The 19,489-nt window shown below is 40.0% G+C and overlaps 2 protein-coding genes across 6 annotated transcripts in view; one reads left to right on the top strand and one right to left on the bottom strand.

The window, feature by feature from the left end:
* The window catches only part of LOC133549575 (sushi domain-containing protein 6-like), a 25,821-nt gene extending 16,191 nt beyond the window's left edge, over positions 1–9,630 (top strand). For 4 of the 5 annotated variants that reach the window (XM_061895136.1, XM_061895134.1, XM_061895135.1 and 1 more), the window contains 2 exons: positions 787–1,157; positions 1,235–3,240. In XM_061895136.1, the coding sequence (XP_061751120.1) occupies positions 787–1,157; positions 1,235–1,260 (397 nt within the window). In that variant the 3' untranslated portion in view covers positions 1,261–3,240. Of the gene's footprint in view, positions 1–786; positions 1,158–1,234; positions 3,241–6,983 lie in introns of those variants that run through there. The other variant, XR_009806114.1, reaches the window with a different exon arrangement.
* LOC133549577 (hepatic sodium/bile acid cotransporter-like) lies at positions 4,313–19,489 on the bottom strand. The gene is made up of 6 exons (XM_061895137.1): positions 19,337–19,489; positions 9,061–9,491; positions 7,422–7,626; positions 6,999–7,177; positions 4,600–4,793; positions 4,313–4,511 (listed from the first exon to the last, which is right to left on the bottom strand). The coding sequence occupies exons 2-6, from the start codon at positions 9,447–9,449 to the stop codon at positions 4,405–4,407; spliced, it is 1,074 nt and encodes a 357-aa protein (XP_061751121.1). The 5' UTR covers positions 9,450–9,491; positions 19,337–19,489; the 3' UTR covers positions 4,313–4,404.

Raw genomic sequence — 19,489 nt, 5'->3', positions numbered from 1 at the left:
GTTTCGTCAGATGCTTGATGTAGACGTTTGTTCCTTTCAGCTTGACTGTTTCCACCTTGTTTTTTGTTGGTGGACTTAATGATGACAGGTGTGTTGTTATTCCTGCTAGATATTGGACGGCGTGTATTAATGTTGTTATGTTGTTGACATCCACATCCAACCCCTTTGGTTGCAGGAAGTTGGCCACCTGGTGTTCTGCTGAAGCAGCAGCATTTTGTCTTGTGTTATTAGGCATGCATGTTACCTGAAGCCCAGCCATAACCACATTGTTCATGCGTACAGACTTTTGAACGTTCCTTCTAAAACAGACAGCCAACCCACAGTGCCTGGGTTCTGTCCAAAGTTTTTTTCCTAAGTGTTTTTTTTCTTGCCACCATCGCCAAGTGATAGCTCGTGGGGTTCAGTAAAAGGCTGCAATGATTCATTGATTAAATAAATGTATTAAGAAAAATGTAAAGCATCTTTTTTTGTTGATTTGTTTATTAAGTTAACTTTATAAAGATTTATTAAACCGCATGGAATGTCTGATACTAAAATGCACTGATATCCTTTCTCCCCTACGTGCAATAGAGCGCACATGAGAGTGGTGCTGTTTGGTGCTGCGGTTTACACTGTGACAGGAAAAGTGGATTATTAATGGAAATAAATGGACTCAAAAAATAGACAACGAAAAGAGAGCAAAGGACCCCCAAATGTTGACATTGTAATGTGCAGTACAATTGAATTAAAAAGTCAGTTTTATTTGGCATGAGTAATGGAATAAATCTTCTTTACTTATCCACCCAGGCGGGATCAGGGGGTGTCAGGCCAGTCCGTGTCCATCATGGTGGAAGGAGTGCAGGTAGCTCTGCCCTCATACGAGGAGGCAGTCAGCAGTAACACCAGCTCAGCCACGGCTCTCGACTTCGAGTCTCGTGTCCAGATTGTGCTGTCTGAGGGGCAGCAAGCCACAACGCCAGTGGCTGGCCCCTCTCGGCCTCCGTCCGTCAAAGAGCTGCCCTCAGAGATGGCCATGGTGCACTCTTTGCCGCCTTCATCGTCGGCATCACCCTCCTCATCCTCTAGCTGGACTCTAGAGAATGCAAGCGCTGCAGCTCTGCAATCCGGGGACCAGCACAGCCTCAATGTGCTGGACTCGGAGATGGACAGCTCTGACGGTGAGGCACATTCCTCATCATTGCTGTGGTGTACACACTTTGCGCTGATGCTTTTTTTGTGTTTATGTGTTGTGCAGATATGCCATTACTGAAGGATGCCTGAAACATGCAATACATTGGATGATGCAGAGACAGCAAGTTTTGCTACTGATGGTGAGGAGCAGTGAACACACCTTAAAGTGGTCACTTTTCCAATGCCAGAGCAGAACAAAAGGGGACTAACATCTACATTCATGTTTGCATTCCCACAATCTCTTCGTATGCATAATGTACTACTAATGTCGAGATGATGAACGATGGAACTTCATTGACTTCAACTTTAAACATCATTTAAGCTTTACTGCATCATGTAATTATGAATGAAATATTAATGTGGGCATCATTAATTCTGAGTTCAGGACCTATCAAATGTTAACACACACGGCTGATTGTCCCACTCGTTTACCTCTTCACACACGTGTCACCAATGGCCTTATCCTCCGACTTCTATGCACACTTATCCGATTATGTACATATGTATGTTTTAAAAGTGAATATCATAGAAATGCCTCCACTGCTTAGTCATACAACATGTAGCTTTTTCACTCGAATCACCTCAGCCACAATAAATATTTTACTCTTTAAATTATTCTGTCGTAAAGGCCTACTGAAACCCACTACTACCGACCACGCAGTCTGCTAGTTTATATATCAATGATGAAATCTTAACATTGCAACACATGCCAATACGATGCAAAATTTTAAATTGCACTTTAGTAAACTAACTCGGGTTAGTTTACTAAAGTGTAATTTAAAATTTTGCGCTCAAAAATCCTGCTGAAAATGTCTCGGTATGATGACGCCTACGCGTGACGTCACGGATTGTAGAGGACATTTTGTGCCAGCATCGTGCCCAGCTATTAAGTCGTCTGTTTTCATCGCAAAATTCCACAGTATTCTGGAATTCTTTGTTGGTTAATCTTTTGCAATTTGTTCAATGAACAATGGAGACATCAAAGAAGAAATCTGTAGGTGGGAAGCGGTGTATTGCGGCCGGCTTTAGCAACACAAACACAGCCAGTGTTTCATTGTTTACATTCCCGAAAGATGACAGTCAAGCTTTACTATGGAACAGAGATGTCAAGCGAGCACGGTTGGATTGGACCACACACACAAAGTACAGTGTATTATGCAGCGATCATTTTTACCATTTTGTATTCTGAAGGCGATCTATGTCGTGTGCTACTCCAGGATCAATATCAGCAGCGTCCTCCTGACCGTCACTGTCAGCGTCGGGTTCAAAGCGGTATGGCTCTATCCCTTGTTGCGGTGGGGCCTGGCCGAGTGGTCCTGCCACCCCCACGGCTGCCACGGCGCCTCTCACAGCATCTTCCCTATCAGAATCGCTTCTACTGCCCTCTAGTCTTTATTTTTATTTATTTATTTATTTATTTATTTTTCTAGTCCTTCACTTTCACTTTCCTCATCCAAGAATCTTTCACCCTCGCTCAAATTAATGGGGATATTGTCGCTTTCTTGGTCCGAATCGCTCTCGCTGCTGGTGGCCATGATTGTAAACAATGTTCAGACGTGAGTAGCTCCACAGCCCGTGACGTCACGCGCATATCGTCTGCTACTTCCGGTACAGGCAAGGCTTTTTTACCAGCACCAAAAGTTGCAAACTTTATCGTCTACTAAATCCTTTCAGCAAAAATATGGCAATATCGTGAAATGATCAAGTATGACACATAGAATGGACCTGCTATCCCCGTTTAAATAAGAAAATCGCATTTCAGTAGGCTTTTAAAATGTCTATATACAGTAAGTTATTGCGCTGTTGATCAGCCTTTTGGATCTTCTTAAATGTGTGCGCTTGTTTAATGCTGCAGGCACTTTTGATGTGACACTTGAAAGTACAAAACCCCACTGTACAGTTTGGTGTAATGGAAGTGTTTACATTTTGTTTTGCTTGTCCTTTGAACTTACACAATAGGTCTTTTTTGGTTTGTTTGTGCCTTGTGAAATGTTTTTTCATGTAATGTAAAGTTTGAAGGTAACTTTTATGATGTAACATGTTATTTTTTAATAAATATTATTTAAGATACGGCAAATGCATTTATGTCAGTTCTGGGTCTTATTTTGGTTACGCATTTCAAAGCCAACATGGTTTTCACTTTTACTTCAGATTATTTCAATCAGTTGTACTGGTCACAATATTATGTACACCTGTTCTAGCTAGTATTAGTGTCGACTTGTCCAGTGTATACCCTGCCATCCTAAACTGGGATAGACTCCAGCCCCCCGCAACCCTAAGAGGGACAAGCGTTAAGAAATGGATGGATGGAAAAAGTACATCAGTGCTCAGCTATAATTGTATTTATTAACAAATTAGCATTATTTGTGTCGCGGCGCATGCGCAATCCTTCATGTCATCTGCTGCAAGCTCTGCCAGCACATAGAAGCGTGTTTCCCTTGTTTCCCGTGATCGAGCAGTGTGCCTCGACTTCCCTCTGTATTCCGGACTGCATCCCTCGATCCTCGACCCCTGCTTAGACACGGACCTCGTTGCTTCTCTCCAGCCCTCGACCGCTTGCTTGCCCACGGACTGCCTTCTCGCCTTGCCCCTAGTGCAGTTGTTGGTAGATATAGGTTTGTCTTGTTTTGGCCAATATTTTTAAGGAAGGTTTTTTTTTTTCTTATTTGGTAAAAGTGCCACGTTGATTTGAAATACAAGTTTTTTTCAGGTAAAACCTCTGTCACAGAACCAATTAAGCCCTTCAGTTTATCAAACAGCTTCTCTTTTTGCCTACTTGCTAACAACTTTATAGATACTGTAATTTCAGCATTTTTCTCTAAGTCACTTGTGTGTGTGTGTGTGTGTGTGTGTGTGTGTGTGTGTGTGTGTGGTGTGTGTGTGTGTGTGTGTGTGTGTGTGTGTGTGTGTGTGTGTGTGTGTGCGTGCGTGCGTGCGTGCGTGCGTGTGAGCGTGTGGGTGTGCGTGTGTGGGTGTGTGTGTATGACAGGAAGAAAAGTTTGACTGGTTTGCGGAGAAGTCAGTTTGCATGGAAAATTCGCTGGACTTCTTTCTTTTACAGAATTTTCTTGAAAGTAAAAAATGGTTTTATATCTGGGCTAAGACTGTTGTTCTGTGTGAGTGACAATCAAAAAGAAACAAGTTACTGTTTGAATTCTTTATCCAACAATTGGACATAATGAAAAAATACATTACTTTATATTTTTACTTTTATATTGTAGCACTTCAAGTGTGTCACTCCGAAACAGGGATCCTAAGTGTTTTGTCATTTTTGGCTTCTGAAGTAGTCGGACACTCAGTTTGTATCTCTTCGTCCTGTTGAACATACACATTCTTGTCTTCTGTAAAAAGAACATGAAATTGATCATTTTAAAAAAAACTTGCTGTGTGCACACTACAAAACCACAGAGCTATGGCATTTACCCTCACCTGGTGACTTTACCATCTGGTACGATCTGAAGCACACGGTCAAAAAGAGAGCCTCGGCACACTGGAAAATGTAGTACAGCAAAGGGAAGAGAAACATGGGCCCAATAACCTCCGGAGGAAAGGCCACCTTCAGAATGGCCACACACAGGTTGATGTTTTGGCAGCCTGTTTCCACAGAAATGGTTCTGCTGCATCTAGATATAGATAGAGAGAGAGGAAGGGAAATTGCATCACAGCAGCAGTAACTCGGTGTTATCATTTTAAAAGGTCATGCAAAGAAAAATTAAGTAGGTACAGCTGCACAGAGAAGTCCCTCCAAAATAACCTTGCTTAATTTTTGAGGTCTTAACAATCAGTTTGCCAATGCACTGCATCATACTGACAAATAACTCTAAACTACAACTTGTGTGTTGGATTTCAGACTGTGCATGTATACCTACACCTAAGTAAATATTGCAGCATTTAAAACATGGGTGTAAAACTCTGGCCCGCGGGCCAAGTATGGCCCACCGTACAATTTCATTTGGCCCTTGAGGCAATATCAAATTAACAATAGAGCTGGCCCGCCGGTACTATAAAGGCACTGCCTTTAGCGTTGTCTACAATATGTTGTCACGTCCGCTTTTACTCCATACAAACAGCGTGCCGGCCAAGTCACATGATATATGCGACTTGTAGACACACTTAAGTGAATGCCATGCATACTTGCTCAACAGCCATACAGGTCAGACTGAGGGTGGCCGTATAAACAACTTTAACACTGTTACAAATATGCGCCACACTTTCAACCCACACCATACAAGAATGACTAACACATTTCGGGAGAACATTCGCACCGTAACACAACATAAACAGAACAAATACCCAGAAACCCTTGCAGCACTGACTACCACCAAAACCCGCCCCCCACCAAAACCCGCCCCCCACCACCAACCCCACCCATCTCATTATTATTTTATTTATTAGCCTGTGGAAAAATGTAATGTTGATATTTACCTCAGAAGGCTGCAAATAGAAAAGAGGCATTAAATATTTTATTTGAATTGTATATATTTAACCTTTTTTTTTCGTTTGTTTTTTGAATGTTGATTTTGCACTATTAAGTTATATAATTATTGCTTGTTCCATATTCATTGTTCAAGCAAATCAGTGTAGCAAACTGAGCAATAATTAACAATTTATTCATGCACTTTCTCTTGTTACTTCAAGGCTTGAATGTTTGATTCATTCATTATTGTTATTTTATTTTCAAATGTATTATTAGCCTGTGGACAAAGTTTATTTTGATATTTACCCCAGAAGGCTGCAAATAGAAAAGAGGCACTCAATTTTTATTTAAATTTTATTTGATATGCCATTGATATTATTTTATTATTATTTGAAACTCGATTTTGCATAAAGTTATATAAGCCCTTGTTCAATATTCAATGTAAAACTTGTTTGGGTCCCTATTAAAAGGTTCATTTGTTCAACCCTTGGCCTGCAGCTTTGTAGAGTTTAAAATTTTGGCCCACTCTATATTTGACTTTGACACCCCTGATTTAAAAGGTTTTTTCAAATATTAAAAATAAGGAAAGGAATATACTGTAAGGTGGTGCATGGATGAGATAACTGTGCAACAAGTGAGGTCAAATACAATAATGCATTATCATGGACAATAACAATTCAGTACTAATGCATGTTACTGAAATATGTTGTGCAGTGGTTGTCAAAGTACCACCTTTGATAACACTTGGCTTCACAAGTAGGCAAACGTATTCGTTAAAAAAGTATTTAACTATTTAATATTGTCGTCTGCTGTAACATTACACACAGCCTGAACAGTGACACTGTGTTTGAATATAAATAAAACACTGCACTTTAATGAAGTGATTATTTGGCGTACCACTAAATGAAGCACCGGTACACGTACTACAGGTTGAGAATCACTGATGTAGCGTATATGCTACATAGATTATATTGCTTTACAGCAATCAATACATTACATGAAAACTAAGTGAATGTGTAGAACACTTCCTTTATACTTTCATTGAGATAGAAAATTGGTAAGTGAAAGAATTAGCAGTAATTGCTGAGACAATAGAGGGATAAGATTGAATAGCACCTTCTGCTTCTTCCTACTCCTTTTCAGACCATTATATTTGATTATCCATCCATCCATTTTCTACCGCTTATTCCCTTCTGGATTGCGGGGGGCGCTGGAGCCTCTCTCAGCTACAATCGGGCGATATTATATTTTATTTTATAGATAGAAAAATATATTATCTTGGTTATTCATATTATTATGTGAATACTAACGCTTGGTAGGAAAAAAATATTTTTAGTCAAAAACAAGAATTTTCCATTTCAGATTGTTGAACTTGCTTATACTTCCACTTGTTTAGGCATGTCAAACTTACTTTGGACTGAGTCTGCACATGGTGGACATGACGAATCCCAGGACAAAGCCTATGAAGGGCATCAGAGCTGCCACAGTCAAAACATCAGCGGTGAGGATCATCCACAAAATATCTTTGACCGCCAGGCCAGACAAGGTGAACAAGATGACGCTGGAGATGATCAGTATGCCTAAACCAGACTTTTAGCAAAGTCAAGCAGAACATTTATCGCATCACGTTGAAACACTGCATTTAAGGCAAGGTAGGAGGAAAACATGGCATTCATTATGTGGGAACATGTGGGATCATTTACTTTTGTATTTGTGGAGAACTTCCTGTTGTTGAGAAGATAAGCACCATTGCTGGTTCTTTAGCCTGATCTGTGACTCTTTATATGAGCGGTGTTTTTGTTTGGAAAATGTCTTGAACAAGAAATGATATTACCTTCAAGACCACCGGAGTGTATTTCGGCTTGTATTGATTGATAGCGATGCCCATGGCGCAGGGCACCAGGGTGAAGGCGAGAGCCGTGATGATGCCGACATAGGGCACAGCGTTCTCCAAGCCGCTGAAGCCCTGGCTGTAGACGTAGAGCAGCAAGGGCATCAGACCCAGAGCTGCAATGCAGGAGCAGGTGGTCATCACTATGCTTGAAAGAGAAAAAAAGGAAGATTTTAATAGGATACGCATACAGGTCAAATTATATTCATTCCTTTTATACAGCGGACTTTGGGTACACATGGACTGCTCACCAGTCAATCACAAACAACCATTCAACAAGCTGACAAAGTGGGATGATAACCATAGAATTGGAAATCTGACATCCTGCAACATTGGAAAGGGTCTTGCTCCTCAGTACAATCTCAGGGCATTCAATCGATCACAACTGGAGTGTTTTTTTAACGTTATGCCTATTCACAACCGTTATGATTTTAAGCACACATATGTTTTCCCTTTTCATGCATTCTAACTAGTAAACTGAAGCTAACAATAGATGTAATGTGACTCACTCTATTCTGTCTATAAAGTGCCCTAAATATTATCCAAAAAACGTAATCACCGTCTTATTTACATGCTGTAAGTGTATTTGTAGTGTAATGTACTACTTTGTAAAAGGAACATTCATATTAACATGTAATATTTACATATTTTGGTAATTTTTTGTGTACGGCAGCTTTTGCTATTTCCTTGAATTGAATTGAATTTAAATATTTTATTTCAAACCTGCACAGTACAACTAAACACAGTTTTTGTTTTTTTTTACATGTTGGCAAAAATATTTATGCGAGGCTTGAAAAGGGGTTGGATGAAGCAGCTGCTTATAATAGCCCAACCCCTCTCACTCATTCCACATTTAACATAAACAATATAATACAAGAACAATACTCTATAAACAAAACAAGAAAAACTCCTGTACACTAACAATACCATGAGACAAGACAAGACGAGACAAAACACACACACGCACACACACACACACACACTCGGGCCCAAACACTCTCCGACCATACACCTCTCTCCCATCGCTCTGTGCTGAGGGCATCACTCTCTTTCCTCCTCGTACTTCTTCAGTACTTCTTTTTTAAACAGCATTTTAAATCAACAACAACAACTGCAAATCATGTCAGACTTAATGAGAGACAACAACGACTACTCTGGGTCCAATGATGATTAGAAACCTTATATTTCTGAGCCTGCATATAAGGAGGATGAGCTACAAGTTTTAGAGGCTGATTGATAAGCATATCCTAACCATAGGACCGAGGCTCATTGTCCGACCGCGAGTGCCTCCTATTTGTTTTTCAGCTCTGGTCTTAAAGGGCCGCAGCGGTACTCAGTTGTAATACACTTTTACACTACTTGCGGCAGTAATAACAAAAACAAACAGAAGAAGTCTGGATCTAAAGTTTGTACACTGCTCTCGACCCTGACTTTTTCAGACTATTTTTAAGGGGAAAAAAACGTCTTATATTGAGAGTTAAGTAGCACAGATTAGTTTGGGAAAATACCACACCTGCTGCATTTTGTAAGGAGTGCAGTAACTAATGCAGAAGTCATCATTTCAATTGAACCTACGATTTACCTGAGGTTCATGTCTCCCTTGAGGGCCAAAGCGAAGATATTGGACAGGTTTCCTCCAGGACAGCAGCCACAGATGAGCACCGTCACAGCCTTAATGGAATCCATCTTCAGTAATTTAGCAAGACAGAACGCAGTCAAAGGCATGATTCCGAATTGGGCCACAATGGCGATGGCGACCCCTTTCGGTCTCAGCAGATGGGTCCTGATTTTGGAAATCTCCATCGTACATCCCAGAGATGTCATGGTGATGAAGAGGAGGAGGATGGAGAGGATGTTGATGGCTTTGTTGAGAGGAGAGGATGTGTCAAGCACTGCCATGCTGCCGTTGTAGGACATGTTGCCTCCATTGTGAAGGATGAAAATGCCCTGGTAGGCGTCCGTCACATTCATGGCGGTTCTTTCTTAGTGCAGCTTTTACTGGAACCTTGTTACCTGTCGCAAAAAGAAAATCTTTTTTCAATATACAAACCCCGTTTCCATATCAATCAATCAATCAATGTTTACTTATATAGCCCTAAATCACTAGTGTCTCAAAGGGCTGCGTTGTGAAATTGTGTTAGTAGTAAATATAAACGGAATACAATGATTTGCAAATCCTTTTCAACCCATATTGAGTTGAATATGCTACAAAGACAACATATTTGATGTTCAAACTGATTAAAAAAAAAATGTGTTTACAAATAATCATTAACTTTAGAATTTGATGCCCGCAACACGTGACAAAGAAGTCGGGAAAGGTGGCAATAAATACTGATAAAGTTGAGGAATGCTCATCAAACACTTATATGGAACATCCCACAGGTGTGCAGGTTAATTGGGAACAGGTGGGTGCCATGATTGGGTATAAAAGCAGCTTCCATTAAATGCTAAGTAATTCACAAACATGGATGGGGCGAGGGTCAGCACTTTGTAAGCAAATTGTCGAACAGTTTTAGAACAACATTTCTCAACGAGCTATTGTAAGGAATTTAGGGATTTTACCATCTACGGTCCGTAAAATCATCAAAAGGTTCCGAGAATCTTGACAAAAATCACTGCACGTAAGCGATCATATTACGGACCTTTGAGCCCTCAGGCAGTACTGCATCAAAAACCGACATCCGTGTGTAAAGGATATCACCACATGAGCTCAGGAACACTTCATAAAACCACTGTCAGTAACTACAGTTGGTCGCTACATCTGTAAGTGCAAGTTAAAACTCTACCATGCAAAGCAAAACCCATTTATCAACAACACCAAGGAACGCCGCTGACTTTGCCGGGCCTGAGTTCATCTAAGATGGACTGATGCAAACTAGAAAAGTGTTCTGTGGTCTGGCGAGTCCACATTTCAAATTATATTTGGAAACTGTGGGCGTGGTGTCCTCCGGAACAAAGAGGAAAATAACCATCCGGATTGTTATTGGCGCAAAGTTCAAAAGCCAGCATCTGTGATGGTATGGGGGTGCAATAGTGCCCAAGGCATGGGTAAATTACACATCTGTGAAGGCACCATTAATGCTGAATGGTCCATACAGGTTTCGTAGCAACATTCGTTGTCATCCAAACAACGTTATCATGGACGCCCCTGCTTATTTTAGCAAGACAATGCCAAGCCACGTGTTACAACAGTGTGGTTTCGTCGTAAAAGAGTGCGGGTACTTTCCTGGCCGGCCTGCAGTCCAGACCTGTCTCACTTCGAAAATGTGTTGCGCATTATGAAGCGTAAAATATAACAGCGGAGACCCCGGACTGTTGAACGACTGAAGCTCTACATAAAACAAGAATGGAAAATAATTTCACTTTCAAAGCTTCAACAATTAGTTTCCTCAGTTCCTAAACGTTTTTGAGTGTTGTTAAAAGAAAAGGTGATGTAACACAGTGGTGAACATGCCCTTTCCCAACTACTTTGAAACGTGTTGCAGCCATGAAATTCTAAGTTAATTATTATTTGCAAAAAAAAATAAAGTTTATAGGTTTGAACATCAAATATGTTGTCTTTGTTGTGCATTCTATTGAATATGGGTTGAAAAGGATTTGCAAATCATTGTATTCCGTTCATATTTACATCTAACACAATTTCCTAACTCATACAGAAACGGGGTTTGTAGAAAAGTGCTAGGATTTTTTAATTCAACCTCTAGTTTCTTCGACAAATAGGCCTCAAAAGTCATGCAGATCTTGTGATTCATTTGGAAGTGTGTTTCGTTTGTCATGTGGGATGATACAGTAATGACCATTGAACCAGGCTTGCTGCTGTGCTACATAGGAAAGACTCTGGCTGCTCAGTAGAAAAATAGCAATACATTTACGTAAAAATGTGTTGTTTTGGACACGTACAACCCTCTCGACAAGACACTGGTCATCTCCAATTAAGGCCTTAGCTGGGCATCAAAACCAATCGTTACAGTGCCAAAGCTAATTAAACATTGAGCAGAATGTAAATAGCATGTCCCTCGCTACATCGGGCTTTAAATATTGCAGCTTCACCACATTACACATTTTTTTATGTATTTTACTTTTTTTAAGCTTAAAAATGGCCCAAATTAACTCAAAAGATCAATTCTACAGTAGTATTGCCACTATATTGCCACTTGCCAAAATCCATCCATCCATCCATTTCCTACCGCTTATTCCCTTTTTGGGGTCGCGGGGGGCGCTGGCGCTTATCTCAGCTACAATCGGGCGGAAGGCGGGGTACACCCTGGACAAGTCGCCACCTCATCGCAGGACTTGCCAAAATTAAACAATTTATTTCTACAAATGTAATTACTTTTAATAACTATTAACTAAATTTTTTCAGTTATTGATGCTACAGCATAATCTTGATTTTAGCATGAGTAATTGTGTCAATTCTCATTTAAAAATGTAAAAATTTAAGGGGAAACAATATTCAAATAAGACATTTTTGGTTTTGGCTCGTACAAACCCCGTTTCCATATGAGTTCGTAAATTGTGTTAGATGTAAATATAAACAGAATACAATGTTTTGCAAATCATTTTCAACCCATATTCAGTTGAATATGCTACAAAGACCACATGTTTGATGTTCAAACTGATAAACATTTTTTTGTTTCCTAATAATCATTAACTTTAGAATTTTATGCCAGCAACACGTGACAAAGAAGTTGGGAAAGGTGGCAATAAATACTGATAAAGTTGAGAAATTCTCATCAAACACTTATTTGGAACATCCCACAGGTATGCAGGCTAATTGGGAACTGGTGGGTGCCATGATTGAGTATAAAGCAGCTTCCATGAAATGCTAAGTAATTCATAAACATGGATGGGGCGAGGGTCACCAATTTGTAAGCAAATTGTCGAACAGTTTTAGAACAACATTTCTCAACCAGCTATTGCAAGGAATTTAGGGATTTTACCATCTACGGTCCGTAAAATCATCAAAAGGTTCAGAGAATCTGGAGAAATCACTGCACGTAAGCGATGATATTACAGACCGTTGATTCCTCAGGCGGTACTGCATCAAAAACAGACATCCGTGTGTAAAGGATATCACCACGTGGGCTCAGGAACACTTCATAAAACCACTGTCAGTAAATACAGTTGGTTGCTACATCTGTAAGTGCAAGTTAAACGCTACTATACAAAGCAAAACCCATTTATCAACAACACCAAGGTACGCCGCTGGCTTGGCTGATGCAAAGTGGAAAAGTGTTCTGTGGTCTGACGAGTCCACATTTCAAATTATATTAGGAAACTGCGGATGTGGTGTCCTCCGGAACAAAGAGGAAAATAACCATCCGGTTTGTTATAGGCGCAAAGTTCAAAAGCCAGCATCTGTGATGGTATGGGGGTGCAATAGTGCCCAAGGCATGGGTAACTTACACATCTGTGAAGGCATCATTAATGCTGAATGGTCCATACAGGTTTTAGAGCAACATATGTTGTCATCCAAGTAACGTTATCATGGACCCCCCTGCTTATTTCAGCAAGACAATGCCAAGCCACGAGTTACAACAGCGTGGTTTCGTAGTAAAAGAGTGCGGGTACTTTCCTGGCCCGCCTGCAGTCCAGACCTTTCTCCTATCGAAAATGTGTGGCGCATTATGAAGCGTAAAATACGACAGCGGAGACTCCGGACTGTTGAACGACTGAAGCTGGTGACCCTGGTTCCAAGATGGCGGCGCCCGGAAAGGCTGCGACCTCGAGGAGCTCCTGCTAAATATGGAACATTTGGCAGAAATACCGGACAATTCTACAAACTTTATGGCTGGCTCACATCGTGGTCACTCCGTGATCACGTACGACCGCCAGACACTTTTGGATGTGGACATATCGGGCCGTTTTGGACTGATAGACGCGTGCTTGCTAGACCTGCTAACTAGCACGGGAATACTTCGGGGGCTACATCCAGCGGCCTGTGAAGCAGGGGAGTCTAGTAGCAGCGGGGGCCGTCTACGGAGCAGACGCCAGCGGTGTGATCGGAAACGCGGATGCCGAGCGGGGCTAAAAACAAACCAGAAGGCTAATCCCCACAGAACACCACTTCCCTCCATCCTGAAGCCGGATTTAAATGGAAAATGCGAGACTACTGGTCTGGGTAAGGAGTCAGCTAAATTAGAACAAGTTTTTTCTGCTTTGAGTGTTTCAGAGTTGGACATGTGTTTTACTGAGGTGGCTAACTATGATGCATGCAGTTTATCAAAGCAACAAACAAACAATCGGAAAATTCCCGTCGTATCAATTCCTAGATATGGTCGTAATTATACTAAATGCCCTGGGCATAATAAACACAACATTATTAATATTGCTACTACGGATAATTTGATCAAAAATTCCCTAAAACAGCCCACTACCTATAATATAGTTTTTTTTAAACATAAGATCATTGTCTTCCAAAACGTTGTTAGTTAATGATATCATCAGAGACAACAATCTTAACGTCATCGGTCTCAGCGAAACCTGGCTTAAACCAAAATACTTTTTTGCGCTAAACGAGGCATGTCCTCCTAACTTTACACATGTGCATATTGCCCGTCCTCTTAAAAGGAGGTCGCACTAATATACAACGAAAACGTTAACCTTAGTCCTAACATAAATAATAAATATAAATCGTTTGAGGTGCTTACTATGAGGTCTGTCACACCGCTGCCTCTACACCTGGCTGTTATCTACCGGCCCCCAGGGCCCTATTCGGACTTTATCAATGAATTCTCAGAGTTCGTTGCTGATCTAATGACACACGCCGATAATATAATCATAATGGGGGACTTTAATATCCATATGAATACCCCATCGGACCCACCGTGCGTAGCGCTCCAGACTATAATTGATAGCTGTGGTCTCACACAAATAATAAATGAACCCACGCATCGCAACGGTAATACGATAGACCTAGTGCTTGTCAGGGGTATCACAGTTTCCAAAGTTACGATACTCCCGTATACTAAAGTATTGTCCAATCATTACGTTATAAAATTCGAGGTTCAGACGCATGTTCGGCAAACTAATAATAATAATACCTGCTACAGCAGCCGCAACATTATTACGGCCACAACGACAACTCTTGCTGACCTACTGCCCTCGGTAATGGCACCATTCCCAAAGTATGTGGGCTCTATTGATAACCTCACTAACAACTTTAACGACGCCCTGCGCGAAACCATTGATAACATAGCACCGCTAAAGTTAAAAAAGGCTCCAAAAAAGCGTACCCCGTGGTTTACAGAAGAAACTAGAGCTCAGAAATAATTATTATGTAGAAAGCTGGAAAGCAAATGGCGCACGACTAAACTTGAGGTGCACCATCAAGCATGGAGTGATGGTTTAATAACTTATAAACGCATGCTTACCTTAGCTAAAGCTAAATATTACTCAAATCTCATCCACCGTAATAGAAACGATCCTAAATTTTTGTTTAGTACGGTAGCATCGCTAACCCAACAAGGGACTCCTTCCAGTGGCCCCACCCACTCAGCTGATGACTTTATGCAATTCTTTAGTAAGAAAATTGAAGTCATTAGAAAGGAGATTAAAGACAATGCATCCCAGCTACAACTGGGTTCTATTAACACTGATACGACTGTATATACGGCGGATACTGCCTTCCAAAATAGTTTCTCTCGTTTTGAGGAAATAACATTAGAGGAATTGTTACAACGTATAAATGGAATAAAACAAACAACATGTTTACTTGACCCACTTCCTGGGAAACTGATCAAGGAGCTCTTTGTATTATTAGGTCCATCAGTGCTAAATATTATAAACTTATCACTTTCCTCGGGCACTGTTCCCCTAGCATTCAAAAAAGCGGTTATTCATCCTCTTCTTAAAAGACCTAACCTCGATCCTGACCTCATGGTAAACTACCGACCGGTGTCTCACCTTCCCTTTATTTCAAAAATCCTCGAAAAAATTGTTGCGGAGCAGTTAAATGAACACTTAGCGTCTAACAATCTATGTGAAACCTTTCAATCCGGTTTCAGGGCAAATCACTCCACGGAGACAGCCCTCGCAAAAATGACTAATGATCTATTGCTAACGATGGATTCTGATGCGTCATCTATGTTGCTGCTCCTCGATCTTAGCGCTGCTTTCGATACCATCGATCATAATATTTTATTAGAACGTATCTAAACACGAATTGGTATGTCAGACTTAGCCCTGTCTTGGTTTAACTCTTATCTTACTGATAGGATGCAGTGCGTCTCCCATAACAATGTGACCTCGGACTACGTTAAGGTAACGTGTGGAGTTCCCCAGGGTTCGGTCCTTGGCCCTGCACTCTTCAGCATCTACATGCTGCCGCTAGGTGACATCATACGCAAATACGGTATCAGCTTTCACTGTTATGCTGATGACACCCAACTCTACATGCCCCTAAAGCTGACCAACACGCCGGATTGTAGTCAGCTGGAGGCGTGTCTTAATGAAATTAAACAATGGATGTCCGCTAACTTTTTGCAACTCAACGCCAAAAAAACGGAAATGCTGATTATCGGTCCTGCTAGACACCGACCTCTATTTAATGATACAACTCTAACATTTGACAACCAAACAATTAAACAAGGCGACACGGTAAAGAATCTGGGTGTTATCTTTGACCCAACTCTCTCCTTTGAGTCACACATTAAAAGCGTTACTAAAACGGCCTTCTTTCATCTCCGTAATATCGCTCAAATTCGCTCCATTCTGTCCACTAAAGACGCTGAGATCATTATCCATGCGTTTGTTACGTCTCGTCTCGATTACTGTAACGTATTATTTTCGGGTCTCCCCATGTCTAGCATTAAAAGATTACAGTTGGTACAAAATGCGGCTGCTAGACTTTTGACAAGAACAAGAAAGTTTGATCACATTACGCCTGTACTGGCTCACCTGCACTGGCTTCCTGTGCACTTAAGATGTGACTTTAAGGTTTTACTACTTACGTATAAAATACTACACGGTCTAGCTCCATCCTATCTTGCCGATTGTATTGTACCATATGTCCCGGCAAGAAATCTGCGTTCAAAGGACTCCGGCTTATTAGTGATTCCCAAAGCCTAAAAAAAGTCTGTGGGCTATAGAGCGTTTTCATTTCGGGCTCCAGTACTCTGGAATGCCCTCCCGGTAAAAGTTTGAGATGCCACCTCAGTAGAAGCATTTAAGTCTCACCTTAAAACTCATTTGTATACTCTAGCCTTTAAATAGACTCCCTTTTTAGACCAGTCGATCTGCCGTTTCTTTTCTTTTTCTCCTATGTCCGATCCGGTGGCCATGTACTGCTCGCCTGTGTATCGGCTGGGGACATCTCTGCGCTGCTGATCCGCCTCCGCTTGGGATGTTTTCCTGCTTGCTCCGCTGTGAACGGGACTCTCGCTGCTGTGTTGGATCCGCTTTGGACTGGACTCTTGCGACTGTGTTGGATCCATTATGGATTGAACTTTCACAGTATCATGTTAGACCCGCTCGACATCCATTGCTTTCCTCCTCTCCAAGGTTCTCATAGTCATCATTGTCACCGACGTCCCACTGGGTGTGAGTTTTCCTTCCCCTTATGTGGGCCTACCGAGGATGTCGTAGTGGTTTGTGCAGCCCTTTGAGACACTAGTGATTTAGGGCTATATAAGTAAACATTGATTGATTGATTGATTGATTGATAAAACAAGAATGGAAAAGAATTCCACTTTCAAAGCTTCAACAATTAGTTTCCTCAGTTCCCAAACGTTTATTGAGTGTTGTTAAAAGAACAGGTGATGTAACACAGTGGTGAACATGTCCTTTCCCAACTACTTTGCCACGTGTTGCAGACATGAAATTCTAAGTTAATTATTATTTGCAAAAAAAAATAAAGTTTATGAGTTTGAACATCAAATAGCTTGTCTTTGTAGTGCATTCAATTGAATATGGGTTGAAAGGGATTTGCAAATCATTGTATTTTCGTTAATATTTACATCTAACAATTTCTCAACTCATATGGAAACGGGGTTTGTACATCAAGCAAAAATGGGAAAGAATTCTACCTGAAAAGCTTCAAAAAATGGTCTCCTCAGTTCCCAAACGTTTAGAGTGTTGTTAAAATGAAAGGCCATGTAACACATTGGTAAAATAGCCCCTGTACCAACTTTTTTGCTGTGTTGCTGCCATTAACTTCTAAGTTAATGATTATTTGCAAAAAATTACGTTTTTCAGTTCAAACATTAAATATCTTGTATTTTCAATATATTTAATTGAATATAAGTTGCAAATTATTGTATTTTGTTTTTATTTACGATTTATACAACATGCCAACTTCACTGGTTTTGGGTTTTGTGCTTTATTATATTCCTGATCACCTTCACTTTTTCAAGTTAAATTTTAGGTAATAAAAATGACGTATAGAATATTGAAATATATTACAAAACATTTGGTGAAATGTTGTAAAATACAATACAAAACAAATACAATCATTTGTGCAAATCAATGCTGTGGAAACGATGTTGCCATAAATATCTGGTAGTGCTGCAACCTTAATGTTTGTTTTGGCATTCTTCATTCCCAAAGCTATTTAAACAATAGGTCCTCATAAATGAACCATTGGTGCACAAAACTGACACACAAATGGGAAATGTTCTTTCTATTTTTCCAATTTCATTTTTCATTTCTATTTTTATTCTCTCTGTTATAGGAGTTCAAAATGTTCAACGTTAGACTACAATTGAAATAATTACAGTAATAACAACGTTTATTGCCCTATTAATGAATACAAGGCCACAAAACTCAATTATAACCGACAACTGTCACTGACCCTTGAAACGTGGTAAAGTTTTGGTTAAAAAAATAATTTAAAAATTATTTTTTCTTAGTTCTGATTGTCATGGTTTCCTAAAGTAATGGACAATTTTATTTCCACCCGAACACAACATGGCCTTTCATAATTAACTTGACGATGTAGGCGGTAAAGCCCATTAGCATCATTATTATACAACCATTGTATTCCTTAATGCAATTAAAAGATACTTCATTTACATAATAGTACAAACAAGAATGGAATTAAAATAATGTCAATACAAAAATGTAAATGATATAATGTATAATAATTTGATTTATGTTGTATCAATATAATAAATAATCTATATAAATACATAAAACAAACTACGGGTAAATAGTAAACAAACACACACACCCACACATTATGTACATAAATGTGAATCAGTATTGTACAATCAGATGGAATATGCAATCGTTTCACAAGATTGTTCACAGGTGTATACAACACACGTTTATATGCTGTAATTAACACACTTAGTACACAAATGTACATGACCTATGTTTATAAAATAGTGTGAAACGATTTTTTTTTTTTAATCAGATGAATCACACTATTGAATTTTGTTTAATGACAATTCATCACAGGTTATTGTGATTGTGCTTGCATAATTTAAAATGACTTTAAAATGCATCCAATATTTGAACACAAATGCAATTTTATTGTCAGAATGTCAGGCTTTTTTTTTTTATGTTACTTGAAAACACATAATTTATTTGCTCAAAACTTGGCAATAGTTTTATCCAGTCAGGGTGCATTTTGATCTTCCAGTCATCACTCATCTTTGATCTGACGTAGGCATTGAGCAGCGTGATTAATTTGCATACATATTAATGCGAGAATGTTTTGTGATTAATCACATGACTTAATGCACTAAATTTGACAGCCCTTTAATATAAACATGTACGCGTCCCTGCTAGATAGCACAAATATACAGTATATATACATGCCTAAATATGCATTATTTGTGGACAAATGTAAGTGTGTTGACTATTTGCATTTCAAATAATGAGAATAACATTTTAGTATTAAATATGGACTTTCTTACCTTCATTCCAAGCAAACTTGTGCAACTTGAAAAGTTCCTTCCTCACTTCCATCTCTCCTTTTCGTTTTTGTGCCCGGACCCCGAGCCCTCCCTCCTCTGTCACGTGGCGCCATAGCAACACGGTGAGTCGGCTGCAGACTCCAGAGGAACATG

Source organism: Nerophis ophidion, linkage group LG03, assembly GCF_033978795.1.
Source record: "Nerophis ophidion isolate RoL-2023_Sa linkage group LG03, RoL_Noph_v1.0, whole genome shotgun sequence".
Classification (NCBI taxonomy): Eukaryota; Metazoa; Chordata; class Actinopteri; order Syngnathiformes; family Syngnathidae; genus Nerophis; species Nerophis ophidion.
The sequence above is the reverse complement of the archived record's forward strand: the minus strand, read 5'-3'. Positions and strand labels throughout refer to the sequence as shown.